We start from the raw sequence: 14,992 nt of genomic DNA on the forward strand, positions 1-14,992 counted from the left end.
GAGCTAAAGTTTATGGGGTGAGATCACGGGTGACCAGTAGGAGGCATAGTGGTCACTTAAGGAACTCAAGGTCACAGGGAAGAGGTCACAGGGACCTCCTCCAACTACATTCCCCTCCTGCCACAGATGGCCAGCGGTCTTTTATGGCACCTAAAAGAAACTTCAAGGGGCTGCCCAATGTTAGTTCCTGTCTTGAGCATGTGGTAGGCTATTGCCCACTAGAAAATAATGTCTGCACAGAAGTTACCTGGAAGAAATGGTGTTCCCGTCTGTGCTGATTTCTTTCCATAGGGCAGGTACAGGGCTTTTTCCAAACCCAGGCTCAGGGAGCCTGCTGTGGTTAGCCTGCATCCCAGGGACCTTCTAAGGAGACCTGGATTTATGAAACATGAGTGAAACCAGAGATTTTCAAGCCTTGAGACCTCAAAGCAACTTTCAGCTGTCAAAGTACCCTAACTGAGCTCCTTTTCCGTTTATTCATTATAAATGATTTTGGAGTTTTTTTCTTTATAAAAGTAATATCATGTTCATTAATCAAAATATGAAAAATGGACAAAAAATAGAAATAAAGTCATCCATGTTCCTGTAAACGAATACAAGCACTTGCTAATAATTAAATTTATTTTCTTTTTTCATGTATAGTTTTTTTTAAAACACAGATATAATATTGTATATAACCAGTGTTTTCAACTTAGCATTAGTCCATAATCATTTTCCATGTCACCCCATGGTCTTCTTAACCGTAATTTCCAGTGCGTAATATTTCTCAAACGGATGCACTTTGGTTTGCTCAAGCTCTCATCCCTTTTGAACCTGTATATTACTCCCAGTTTTCCACTGTTATAAATAACGCTGCAGTGAAGACTTCTGTGCCCAAAGTATTTTCCACACTAAAGATTATTTCCCTGGAATTGATTTACTTGGGTCCTTTTTAAAGTATTTAGTACATTTGCTTAACTTTTCCTAATAACGTACGATCACTCTTCAAAAAAGGATGTTAAAGCTCGTCATCCCTGTGTTAGCATTGCACACAGATGTGATTCCACCTGAGAAATATGACCCTTTTGTCCTCTTCTACAAAAGACAAGCAGGGCCTTGCATGCAGGACTAAAAGCCAAAGATAAGGGTTTGCTCACCTCTACATTTTGTGCCTTTTGTTTTTTACAGTTTCCGTGGGTTATGAGTATGAATCCTGCCCAGATCTGATCCTGTGGGAAAAAAGAACAGCAGTGCTGCAGGGCTATGAAATCGATGCTTCCAAACTGGGAGGATGGAGCCTGGACAAACATCATGCTCTCAACATTCAAAGTGGTGAGTGGATTAGTAGACTTCGAGGAGCCGGGCCAGGCGTGTGACCCCCGTCTCATAGCCTTTGTGCCCAACCAGACAAAAGATGCACACTTCAAATTATGTAGGCTCATATGTGATCAGTTGGTCAGAAGGATTAGTCAACATATATTCTCTGGGTACCTGCTCTAATCTTGTCACCACTAGGCACTGGAGATGCAGAAATGAAAGGCCTCAGGAATGTCCACTCTGGTTGGAAGCAAACACTTCCTAGGTAACATCCATGCTGTGCCATGGACAGCACCATCCCAGAGGGAAGTGCGGGACACTATGTGTGCAGAGAAGAGGAGCACCTCACCCAGCTTCTTGGTTCAGCAAGGCGGCCCTTTGGAGAGGACTCCTGACCTGAGTCTCAGTGGGTCCATAGAATTAGCCCTATGTATCAAGTGGGAGAACATTCTAGGCAAAGGGCACAGTATGTGCCAAAGCACTGAAGCCTGAAAGAAGAGGATTTGGAGAGAAGATTTATTGTGGTTTGAGCAAAGGTTGAAATGCAGGGACTAGCAAAGCCAAAGCTGGGGGCTTGAGCAGCTGGAGCCCAGGGTAAGAAGATTAGCACTCAACTTCATCCAGAGGCAAAGGTCAAGCCTCTGAAAGATCTAACGCCTGCTATGACACAGTCAGATCTGTGTTTTAGATAGCTCACCCTGACTGTGTTCGGAGACAGGACAGCTAAATATGGCAATGAGGCCGGATATCTCCTGCCTGATCTATAGATGCAATGAATGTCTATCAAAGCCACCACGTGTTTTGGGGGGAAATTAGCAAACTAATTCTAAAATTTATGATAGAATAAAGAGTTATGAATAGATAAGACAGGCTTTAAGAACAAAAAAGAGGCACTCACCAGATATTAAGCTATCGTAGAAAAACCGTAATCTCTAAAACTATGTGGTGCTGGCACAGGAACGGATCAGAAGATTCCTCGGGACAGAGCAAGGAGACCAGAAACTGTGAGTAGTAATTAAAACTAGGGTTGGCCACGAATGTCAGAAAAGCCAAAATAAAAGAATTGCAAACAAGTTAAAAATTTGTTTCTCACTCACCTGAAAGTCTGGAGGGGGATAGTCCAGGGCTGGTTTGGCACTCTGCAGGGTCACAGGTCCAGGCTCCTCCCCTCTTGTTGCTCTAATCACGCCTCCATCCCCACGGTCATAGTCCAAGGTGACCACGTCAGCTCCAGCCGTCACATCCACTTTCCAGCCAGCAAGAAGGAGAGAAAGGACTAAGAGCAGGACCCTTCCATTGTAAGGACACCTCCCAGCAGCTGCCCACACGACTTCTACTTCCACGCCATCAGCCAGCACTTTAGTCATCTGCCAAGTGTAGCTGCACATGGGGCTGGGGATTGTAGTCGGTTCCAGATAGTCATGTGCCTAGCTAAACATCAGGGGTTCTATAATTTGGAATACAGACAGGGTAGCTAGGATGGAGATCCGTGGATGACTACAAGTTTCTGCCACACACCCTGTAAATACAGGAAATTGGTATATGATGGAGGTAACGTCATGTATCCGTGGAGGAGGGATAGGTGTTTCAGGAATAGGTACTGGCAAAATTGGCTTAATATGTGAAGAAAAACAAAACTGAGTTCACACTGTATTTTTATGTATTTTGCATACAAAATAAATAAAGCTTGATTAAAGATCTAAATTTGAAGATAACACTCTAAAATTAATAGAGGAAAATACAGGAGAATACTTTTATGATCTCAGAGAAGGATTCCCAAAACCTAAAAAAAGCACAAACAAGGCCCAGCCCTGCGGTGTAGCAGTTAAGTTTGGCACACTTCACGTTGGTGGCCCAGGTTCACGGGTTCAGATCCCAGGTGCAGACTTACTCCACGCCATGCTGTGGAGGCATCCCACATACAAAATAGAGGAAGATTGGCACAGATGTTAGTTCAGGGCTAATCTTCCTCTGCCAAAAAGAATAAAATAGAAAAAGCACAAACATTAGAGTAGAAAAATGATTGATTAGACTACATAAAAATGAAAGATATCTGTTCAATATAGGACACAGCTAATAGGTGCGAGCATGGGAGAAGATTCTTGTGACCATAAAAAGCAAAACTCACTCAGGCTTCAGTATGGAACGGGTGAGGCAGGAGGCCGGGAGTCCAATGGGAAGCTGTGGCAATAATACAGGAGATAAAGGATAATCTGGACTGAAAAGGAATAGTATAGATATGAGATGAAGCTTACAAGTCAAGGTCAATCCCTTCACTTTGCTGGTGGGGAAACTGAGGCCAAACAGCAGTTAAAGCCATGAAGGGACTATGCAAAATCTGAGATCAGTCCTTTAGTAGCAGAAACAGGTGGATACCCAGGTCTCTTGGCTCTACTTTGGTGAAAAGAGACCATGAGCTCACTTGTGCATTTCTATAAACATTTGTGGTGTCTACTCTGTGTCAGGTTCTGTGCTAGGCTCTAGGGGATGCAGAAACGGTATCAATCTAAAAAGAGAGAAACACGTTAAGTGCAATAAAGAATTCTTGCTGGAGTAGAGACATGGAGCAGGTGCATGAAATGTGTGTTATTGGTTTGAGAGGCAGTGAAGCTGAATGACTAAGAGTGCAGATCAGGAGTGCTTCTGCTATCATCCGTGTGACCTTGGGTGAGCCACCTAGCCTGTTCCCCATTAGTAGAGGGGGAATAATAGTACCTCTCACAGAGTTGGGAGAATTCAGTCAGTAAAGCAGTATGGCCTGTTCAGGACACTGGGTTTCATTATGGAGGAGAGGCGGCCTTGGGAGGTGAGTCTGGAAATAGTAGGCAGAGGTTTTGCATTCCTTGCAAAATCCTGGTGACTCTCTGGTCGGCCACAGAAGACAGCCAGTCCCTGCTCCATGGATGACTCTGTTCTTCTGTCCTTGTCCCAGGCATCTTGCACAAAGGGAATGGAGAGAACCAGTTCGTGTCTCAGCAGCCACCTGTCATCGGGAGCATCATGGGCAATGGGCGCCGCAGAAGCATCTCCTGCCCCAGCTGCAATGGCCTTGCTGATGGCAACAAGCTCCTGGCTCCCGTGGCCCTCACCTGTGGCTCCGACGGGAGCCTCTATGTGGGAGATTTCAACTACATCCGAAGGATCTTCCCCTCTGGGAACGTCACCAACATCCTGGAGTTGAGGTATGTAAGGTGAGGCCTTCCTCACAGGTCTTAATAACGTCATCCCTTTGCCATCCTCTGGGCCCACCTGGCATTACCCACTGGGCCCAGAAAAGCAGGAAAGACAGAGCCTCACCTGTCACCTGTCAGACTCTGGGACTTTTCACTTCCCAGCTCAGAGGCTAAACTGTAAGCTGAGGGCTCTGGGGAAGTAGGTACTGCTTTCCACCGGGCACTGCATGAAGACAAGCCACACTTGGAACAGGGAGATGTCCTTAGTGTCCAGATGAGGTAGAAGGCTGCTAGCAACCAAGAGTTAGACTGCTTGGAAGCCCTTGAATCTTATTTCTGTTTCCTAGCACCAAACGGATTGGAATGATCACACGAGTCTTTCTATAAGGACAAGGGATGGCATAATGGACAAGGCCCCCACACCGGTGTTCCCAGGTTTGGCCCTACCACTTAACACTCATCAGAGTTAGTGGCAGTTGTCTTCAGCTGCCCACTACAGAGATAAGGCCCACAGGCTGAAATTGGCAGCACCCGTCTGCTCCTAAGGTGCTGCAGAGCCCACCGAGTGAGTCAGCCTTTTCTTTTTCCCCATCCTGACTGTGAGAGACAGAGCACAGTTATTCCCTGGAGTAAGTGCTTGCTGCGACTCTCACTGCAGTGCGTGTGTGAGAGGAGGGGACGGCTTGCTGGCTGACCGACAGCCATCACGGCCCTCAAGATGAGACTGTGAGTGTTCGCCCACACACAGGGACAAATGAAAGAGAGGGTCTTTGGCCACGAAAAGCATCAGAAACTCCCATTCTGTGGACTCAGGAAATCAAGTATCAGGCTGAATGAGAATAAGGGCACCGATGGAATATTCCCTGCTTTTCTTCTCTCTTTTATAAGTTTGACTGGCATAAACATCTGCCAAAGAAGAAGGAACCATGGGGTGTATTTGCTTCAGTCAACTGCTCATATTGTCTTTCCATCTCCTGCGCTATCATGGAAAGAGCCATGGACTAGGGGAACAGCCCACCTTGGCGGAGAGGCTGTACATTTTTGGGCAAGAGACTTACCCTCTCTGGACCTCCGTTTTCACATCTTTCAAATAAGAGATCCCGTTTTCCCTATCTCCCTCCCACAGCTGGGAGATCATGGAAGACAGTGGGTAGGGAAGTGAGGAGTAAATGAAATTTGGAAAGAAAATTTATTAATATGTTATCATCTTGATATATTTTCTTCCAGTCTTTTTTCCCAGGCCTGTTTCCCTGTGTCACCCCCTCCCTTCTAATTATACTATGTCTCCAATTCTGTATCCTATCGTGAGGAGGATCGTGGTGGGCTACACAAGTTTTGATAACTCTCTGTAGGGCAGTGCGCACGCAGAGACACGGCAGTGAGCGTGTGTATCTCTGGGGATGTGTCTCTGTACAGGGGAGGGATCCACTGTTCAGCCTCTGTCTTAGCCCTGGTGGAAGCAGCAACATGTCAACTTCATCCTCTTCCCCTGAAGTCAGCAGTAGCAGTGCAGGTGAAACTGTGCCTCTTCTGTGATATGTAGCTGCTTGTAAGTGAGCTCACTGACAAGTAATATCCAATATAAAATATATCAGTGTCAGAGCTGCTAAGTCTTTATTTATTATAGTATTATACAGTACCATTGCTGTCAAGTTTTCAGGCTGCTAATAATGCTTCTAACCCTGCTGCTAACACCTCATTCTTTCTTCTATTCCCTGCTCTCCTGTCTTCTGTCAGAAATAAAGATTTCAGACATAGGTAAGCCAACCAGTGGAGAATTTCCTGTCTCTCCTCTGCCTTGTTGCATGTTGTATGGTAAGCTGCACGTGTCAGTTTCAGATGGCTCAGTGGCAAATGAATCCTGCGTGATTGTAAGTGGTTGGGGGTAATCAGTTACAATGAGAGGCAGTCATTAATAACGGTGGGGCAGGTAGCAAGAGCCTGAACTCCTTCCATCTCTAGCAAGGTGCAGCAGTTACTCTGTAGTCTGTGGACATGACAGACTGAAGTAATAGGGGGCACAGTTGAAACCTTGGCATGGTAATTTGAGCACCACAGTTTGCTTATCCTTGGAATAAATGAGGACGTCATCCTAACTGTGTTGAGTGACTTTGATGATCACAGTGGGAAGTCCTGAGAACATCTCGATCAGGCAGAGAACCTGGAAGAAGACAGGTTTCAGGTTTGCACTTCTGTGGGCATTCCGGGGGCCTCAGCTTTGGTGGCTGGGATGCCAGGTGACCCCAGCAGAAGGTTTGCCAGCAAGGACAGAATGGGGGAGGATTTTCAGACCATACGGACCACCCAAATAGAACAATCCCCAAATAGGAACTTTGTCACAAAGTAGACTGTCATGTAGGCCACAGTGACACTGCAGAAGGCAGGAGTGAGCCTCGTCAGACACACCGAGAGAAATGTCTGCCTGTCAGCATCACCTGTCATTGTGGCACTCGTCTAACTCCTGGGTAACAGTCACCTCCAAGTCTCCTGTCCTCTCACACATTTGGGTGACTTGAAAGTAGCCATGGGCAGATGGAGCTGTGGCTTGCACTGCCACAGAGGTGGCTCTTAGTTATCCACATGGGACATACGGGGCACATGCTAAATTGGCATAAAAGAAAGTCTTCAGATGGTGGGAAGAGTCAAATAGACCTAAAATCCAATAATTATTATCTATATAATTAGATATAGTATTCATGTCACCATCATATATATTATTTTAAGATAATAATTAACATGTATGGAGCATTTAGCATGTAGCAGAGAGGGGGTTAAGTGATTTACATGGATTATAGCGTTTTGTCCCCAAACCACCCTGTGGGATAGGTTCTCGTGATTACATCCAACTTACAAATGAAAACACAGAAGCTCCCCAATTGGGCCTTGAAAAAATTACTTCATCTGTCAGAGCTTTAGTTTCTAACTTGAGCTTAATAAAATCTCCCTTGGAGGTTGTTATAAGGGTCACAAAGAATGTTTGTAAAGTATCGAGCGTTGTGCCAGCCACAGAGAGGAGCTCCAGAAATGGTAGTAGCAATAATAAGTATTACTATGGTTGTTATTATCATCCTCACATCACAACAATTTGATGATGCCTTCACCTTTCCATAGAAGGAATTCAGTCCTCTTACAACCAAAGACACATGTAATTAAAGTAAATTAAATAGAAATTGGGGAAATAAAACAAAAAAGAGGAAACATATATGTAATTATACATCACATTAGACTCTGAGCTTCCTGGCAGCCAGAGTAAACAGGAAAACATAATTATTTTCATGGTTTGTATTATCAGAAATGGGAAAATATGCCCACTTCTCAGCGTAGGAATATTTTTTTCCTGACACTGAAATCTAAAAGAGATTTTCCCTGAGCTTTGTATGGATGGTACTGAACTTTGCCCTGATATACGCCCTCAAATCCAGTTTTGCAGAGAACACAGAAGTACATTTCATACAAAGATCTTAGATGAAAACCTAGCATATAGCATAAAATCTTCCATCAGTGGTGGTAACTGCCTGGGACGTAGCAGGGACATAGGGGGACCCAGCTAGGAAGAGACAGGAGGCCAGGGTGCTTGTCCAGCTTTGCTGTGCATTCATTGTTTGGCCTTGGGCTGGTCACCTAGCTTTTCTGGTTTCCGGTCTCATCATCTGTAAATTGAGAGATTGTGGTTTTGATGCCTTTTGTTTCTGATGTTTAGTCATCTTTTGATATATCCATGGTTTGATTTCAAAGCCAGCTTCCTGCCCTTTCTCAATTTTCTCAGATTTTCTCAGATGCTAAAAACTATTTTTAAAGTGAACCAAAGTGGAAGGGAAAAGAGGAATTTCTTTCTGCTCTCCAGTTCTCTAAAGACAATCAGGAGTGAGAAGACCTGGGTTCCAGCTCTGATCTTTAACTGGCACCGGGATATTGGCAAATCCCTTCCTCTCTCTGGGCCATAGTGTCCCCATCAGTAAATGTCAAAAGTGGATTAAAGAAATTCTGAAATGTTGTCCTCTTCATCTGTTAGCATTTAATGTCTCAGCTGCTCCCAGGAATAGCATTTGGCTCTAGGCTGCTGCCCTGAGCCTGTGTGTGTGTCCCCAGGGCAGACTTGTCCCTGCTTTTGGCTTTTCCAGCCTCAATGCCAGCCCACCATGCTGGGCATGCTCAGCACAGGGACCCCTAATCCTTTGGGCATCTTCCTTCGTGGACCCCTTCAGGGAACAAGCATCTTCACTCTTCCCCGATTTCTTCCTTAGGGTCATGGAGGAATGTTTGAAGTCTGTTGTTCAAAAGTATATTTGAACTCAAGTCTCCATCAGACTCAGCTACACATATTATGTTAGTTCTCTCAGAGCCCTGAACTGCCACAGGAAATAGGTCAGACAGGACAATATTAAGTCTGACATACTTGGCTTTTCCATTATGTAGTAACATAAATATTCTGGAGGTCTCTCAAGGTGACCAGCTGCCATTTATTGGGCATTTTTATTTTTTAATGAAAGAGCACTATGCTCAGAGATTTACTTTCTTTTTACAGTTTCGTCCTCAAAATAGCCCTTTGAAGTAGATGTGATTAACCCCAGTTCTTAGATGAAAACACTGAGGCTCAGAGAGTGAAGTGATTTGCCCGAGGTCACCTACAAGTGGGTGGTAGAACTGATATTTGAGCCCCTGTCAGTGTGGCTCCGTGCTCAAGCTCTTCTCACTGCTTCCGAGAATCAGTGGATCAAGTTCTGCCAGCTTGCCACCCGATGTGGTCAAAGCATGCTTCTTTGCACAAGGCAGACCTTGCTCTGAGACCAAGGGAGAATTCTCACTCAGAAGCAGGGAATAGATCATCAAGAGACATCTGGGCTCACAGCTCCTGCTAAAAAATTCCTTACACCGTCTAGAAAGAGGGCAGAGTAAGGCTTGACTTCAGCTCATTCACTTCAGGAATGATACCCTTAGAGCCTCCAAGATTTTATGTAGCTTCCAGAGGTGCCAAGGTTATGTTTAAGGAAATAGAAAAGAATGTGTGTCCTCAGAACTCCTATGGCAGACTCTAGATATAGAGCTGCACCCTTCCTCATGCCAAGCCCTGCTCAGGATACTGGGGATCAGAATTGGATCAGACATGGCCCCTGTCCACAGAACTGGGTCTGGGGTCTCAGCTGTAGGCCATCTTCCATCTCATGCCCTGAAGACATTTATGGTTTTCAGAGTATTCTAAGGCCTTGCTACTCCTAGTATAGACAAGCAGCATTGGCATCTTCTGAGAACTTGTTAGAAATGCAGACTCTCAGGCCACACCCCAGAATTACTGAACTGAAATCTGCATTTTAACAAAATCTCCAGGTGATTCTTACGCACACTGAAGTTTGAAAAGCCCTGCTCTAAGGCCATGGTTTCCAAATATGATGGGCAGTTGCTCAGGCCCTTCAGACCTGATGGGTGAGGCTCTCTTTCTTAAAGTTTTCCAGGTGATTCTGATGTGTACCCCTGTTTGAGAACCATCCCTCTAAGATCCTTCACAGTGGGTACGTCCTGCATATACTCCCAGGGAGACAGATAGGCATTCACTCACTGATTCATGAATTCAGCAGACCTTTCTGGAGCACTTGCTCTGCACCAGCCCAGCGCTAAGCGCCAGGGACTCAAAGTCAGTCCCTACCCTTGAGGAGTTCAAGATGTCATTAAGGAGACAACTAAACAGAAGACTGTCTTACGTTACTAGAGGTACTAAAAGTATGGTCTGCATAAGGTCAAGTAGGGTCACAACGAAAGAAGTGGCCAGTTCTGCCAGTTGGGGAAAGCAGGGGGCCAGGAACCCAGGGATGGCATTGCAGATGAGGTGATGCTTGAGCTGAGTTTCAGGAGATGAGCAGGTGCTTCCTGGTAAATAAGGGCAGTGGAGCTTTCTAGACCTGAGACGCAGTGTGGGCAAGTAGGAAGAACACAGACTTTGGAGTCAAGCAGATTGGAGGTGGAAATCCATCTTACTGCTTAGCAGGATGATCCTGGTCTAGTCACTTCACGCCTCTCAGTCTCAGTTTTCTGAAATATTAAAAAAAAGATCTGACTTAATGGTGGTTGTGAGGAATATGAGGTCATGCGTGTGGTGTCTGGGATGGAACAGGCATCCAGAGATGGTATGGATGCTTTGGTCCCAGTCGTAGCCGTCTCTGCAGCTCTGCTCTGTGGGCTGGTGGCACTGCTCCCAGCAGAGGTCTAGGTGCTGCTCCCGGTACAGGTGGCATGAGGAAGAAGTGAGTTGAAGACTGTCCAAAAGCTCTGCCAACTAGAAAGGGATGTTGAGATGTATAATGTCATTTGATCCTAATGACAAGCCTGTGAGCCAAGCGAGCAGGGACTTAATCATCTGACCAGCTGAAGGACCTACAGCTTGAACGATTCAGGCGACTTTCTCAGATTAGCACCCACATCTTCTAAGTTCAAAGCCAGTGCTCTTTACCTTACACTTAAGTGACCACTAGACGTCAGATTTGTCCTTAGGCACAAAAGATGGGGCCACAGCTCTTATGCATTCTCTGGGACAATCCTGCCAATGCCACCATCTTCTGAATTCAGTGATCTAAGAAATTCCCCATGAGTGGCACTTCTCTGGGGCAGTACAGGAAGACATGAGCCGGAAACTCAGGGGGCTAATCTGAGTGGACAGGGTCCCCCACTCTACTCCCTTAGGGACTCATTTTCTGCCAAGGTGAATAGCACCAGTTTATCATGAATGATGCTCAAAAAAATAAAATAATCACCCCCACCTCACACTGTCATCAGGAAAGCAGAAAGATCAAGGCTGCCCCCGCCTTGCAGAGCGGGATCTAAGGTCACTGCATTTTATTTAGCCAGAATCAGTGTCATCTGGGAAGATTCAATCTGTGCTGCATTATAGGGTAAGTCACAGGGGACACTTCAAGATAAACAGGACATGTCTCCTGTTACCACTGCCCCCAAAAGGGAAATAAAAGCTAAGTAATTTGATTGAAAATACTATTTAAATAAACGAAAAATGGAGATGCCATCCACTTAAAGCAAGTGGCTGCTGTGGGCTAGAAGACACCAACTGAACGTTGGAAATACAAAAATGAATAAAATCCCATGTCTTCCCTTCAAGTGTTGGCTGTCAGATTTGGGAGACAGACACGTAAATAAACAGCCACGGCATTATGTTAAGTGTCCTGTAACCCAGACATGAATCTCAGTGCACAGAGAGGAAAGGCGGGGGAAGGTGTGCCAGAAAAGGTGCCATTCAAGCTGACTCCTGAAGAGTGAGTAGCAAGCAGTTCAGCAGGCTGGAAAGGGGAGGGCGTGGGACACTCCACGGAGCCGGAACAGCAGGTACAGAGAGGCATGAAGGCGTGTTGAGTGACAAGTGGTCAGCATTACTGGAGTATAGGGCATCTCTGAGGACATGGCTGGAAAGAGGCTGGGAAGATGGAGCAACAGCAGAGCATGAAGTGCCTGCTGCTGAGCTGGGGAATGTGAACTTAGCCTGTAAGAAATGGAGAGTCCTGGAAGAGAAAGCACCGAGGTGACAGGTGGGTGTTCAGGTTAGGCCAGGGCTGAATAGCTTGGGGAGGACCCAGGCTGCAGGCAGAGAGACCTCCCCTTTATCCGAGGAGCAGGTGATACGACAGGAGTGTTAGGGCTACAGAGGCAGGACAAGTTCTTGGAGAAAATCTTCTCGTCTTAGTTGAATTTTGGGAGAGAAAACAAGGGAAGGAGAGCCTTTCGTATGGAGGCCAGTCCTCAAGACACCGTCCAAAGCAGGGGATGGTTGTGATGACAGATAGTCAGGGCCAGATTAAGACCTTCAGAGACCTTAACACTGAAAAGATTACAGTGCCCCAGTCTTCATATGTAATTCAAAAAACACCAATCTATAAAATAAGATTTTATTTCTCAAAAGAACCCAAAACTTACATGCCTGATAAAATGTAAAATAGCTTCTTTCTAGACTTTTCTGATCCTCTTACTTGCATCTTGAAGGGGTATACAGCGCCCCTACTCCAGTGCTCTAGGCCCTGCTCAGTCTGCCCCACATCTCCTAGCACAGCTGTCCCACAGTCCAGTGAAAATGGCCAGTGCCAGGCCGTCCAGCCTGAACAGAGAGATTCCCTCCAATCAGAAGACTTTCCAGAGATGTAGAAGGGATTGCCAATATTGAGATGCAGTTTCCGGGCCTGGGAACGATCCGGCCGTGCACAGGAACTGAAAACTAGCAGCCCACAAGTTATGAGTCCAACTCCAGTGTGGCCTAGACATGGAAGAAATTGTAAATCGGTACCATGTGACAGCAAAATTCACGCATAATTTTGGCAAAATAGCTGTTAACATCCCCATTTTGCAGATGAAGAAAAACCTGAGGCTCAGGAGGCCAGGTAACTTGCCCAAGTTTCAGAAGCAAGAAATGACAGAGCCAGACTTGGAACCCAGACTGATCTGATTGCAGCACCTGTGCATTTTTTCCCACCCTGTGCCTAGAGGATTAACACCTTCCTCTGTTGGCATAGCCTTGTCTTTATGACTGTTTTCCAGAAAACAGCCATCATCAGCCTTGCTCCTCTGTTTTGTTTCTTTTTCCTTGGGTATTCCTGCACATTACAAACTAATCCTGCAATTCATTTATATCTGACTGCAGGAGGGAGACTACTGGGCTCCTGAGAAGCATAACATAAGCGTCAACAGAAGACGGTGTTGATGCTGGCTGGGAGTCAGATCTGGCCAGAGTCTTATCAGTCAGCCCCAGAATGGCTGTGGGGCTGCTGTAAAAACTCTGTAGGAGAAGGGCTTGAGTGTCAAACTCTTGAAGTGTTTTTTAAAGTCAAGCCCTTTCATGTTTCTGGCTTGGCTTTACAGGCCACCTATGGTAAGCCTCATTGATAATCTTTTTAAGAAAATGTGTACTGAGCACCTGATATGGGCGTGGCACTGGGCTGGGCATCGCAATCATTGGCAAGAGGATTTTGCACTAATAGTTTGGTGGGAGGGATAGTTAGAACAACCACTGGGGTCAGAAAAGTTGGAGAACCATCACCCAAAATAGAGAGATCATCCCCAGAAGACATTTTTTGCTTGGATTCACGTTGTACATCTCTGGCTACCTGACAGGAAAGAAGAAAGTGCTCACCAACTGGCATGTCCTTGTTTTCCAGCCACAGTCCAGCACATAAATACTACCTGACCACAGACCCCATGAGCGGGGCTGTCTTCCTTTCTGACACCAATAGCCGGCGGGTCTTTAAGATCAAGTCCACCATGGTGGTGAAGGACCTTGTCAAGAACTCCGAGGTGGTCGCGGGGACAGGTGACCAGTGTCTCCCCTTTGATGACACTCGCTGCGGGGATGGTGGGAAGGCCACAGAAGCCACGCTTACCAACCCTAGGGGTAAGGCCTTGCTTTTTAAACACTGTCAGTAACATTTATGGGAGTAGTTTCCATTTCCAAAAGAAATACGTGTTTATTGTTGCAAAAAACGTTGGAAAATACCAAGAACTCTATGGAGGAAAGTTAAAATTGTCATAATTTCACCTGCCAGAAATATTCCCAGTTATCTTCTCCTATCTTTCCTTCTAGCCTTTTTTCTAAGTGTTTATATGCATGTAATGCTTGTCAAAAGCTAACAAAATGAGGAGCCCATTAAACTGTTTTAGTAACCTACATTTTTTCCTAACTGATGTATCATGAACATCTCTCTGTGTCATTAAATAGTCTTCTGTGTATTCATTTTCAATGGCTGTATAGTATTCCATCAAATGGATGTCCATCATTTATTTATCAATCCTCTACTTTAGGACATTTATGCTATCTTTCATGTTAGTGTTTTATAAAAACATTGCAGTGTATTATCTTTGCACACGTTCATGTGCTATAGGATGGGTTAACTGTGTTTCAATTTTTAGTCCTTCAAAAAGTTGGACCTCTTTATACCCACAATCACAATTTTTCATTCACTTATTCAGCAAGTACTTCCTGAGTGCACAGCGCACTGTGGTTGCATAGATAAGTTCATTGTAGCAGAATAAATAAGACTTGAACATGAATCACTCTGATATGCAAGGGAGGGAGAAGTGCTCCATGAGATGCGAGGAGAAAGAACTCTACACAAAAGTCCAGAGCCGGGAGGCCCCCATACCTAGGAGACTGGGAAGGCCTTTTGAAGGAGAAGCCGTCATTACCAGTAAACATCCATCAGTGGAGCATTTACTGTGTTACAGGCCCTACAGATCTATATTGTCTAAGCCACAGGGTCCTTGTCAATAAGATAGGGTAATAATGCCTTCTGTGTTTACCTCCTAGGATCATTCTGAAGGTCAAAATTAATATATTTCGTATGATGTTCTATAAAAATGTCATCAGTGCTTTTTTGATTGAATAGTGCCAGATTTCAGGGCCTGGTTCCAAATCAAAGCAGTAGACTCTGGTGAAATCAGGCAGTACTGTGTTCAAATTCAGACACTGCCGCCTGATAGCAGTGTGGCTTTGGGCAAGTTACGTAACTTCTCTGAGCCTCATTTTCCTCATCTTGTGAAAT

At 45.3% G+C, this 14,992-nt stretch overlaps 1 protein-coding gene across 37 annotated transcripts in view; it reads left to right on the forward strand.

Annotated features, from left to right (window-relative positions):
* Positions 1-14,992, forward strand: part of TENM4 (teneurin transmembrane protein 4) — a 2,704,309-nt gene that overhangs the window by 2,614,480 nt on the left and 74,837 nt on the right. For 25 of the 37 annotated variants that reach the window (XM_070625735.1, XM_070625734.1, XM_070625736.1 and 22 more), the window contains 4 exons: positions 1,168-1,311; positions 4,229-4,478; positions 6,207-6,227; positions 13,613-13,845. In XM_070625735.1, the coding sequence (XP_070481836.1) occupies positions 1,168-1,311; positions 4,229-4,478; positions 6,207-6,227; positions 13,613-13,845 (648 nt within the window). The remainder of the gene's footprint in view (positions 1-1,167; positions 1,312-4,228; positions 4,479-6,206; positions 6,228-13,612; positions 13,846-14,992) is intronic. The other 12 variants (XM_070625767.1, XM_070625765.1, XM_070625766.1 and 9 more) reach the window with 1 other exon arrangement.

This window comes from Equus przewalskii, chromosome 6, assembly GCF_037783145.1.
Source record: "Equus przewalskii isolate Varuska chromosome 6, EquPr2, whole genome shotgun sequence".
Taxonomy (NCBI): Eukaryota; Metazoa; Chordata; class Mammalia; order Perissodactyla; family Equidae; genus Equus; species Equus przewalskii.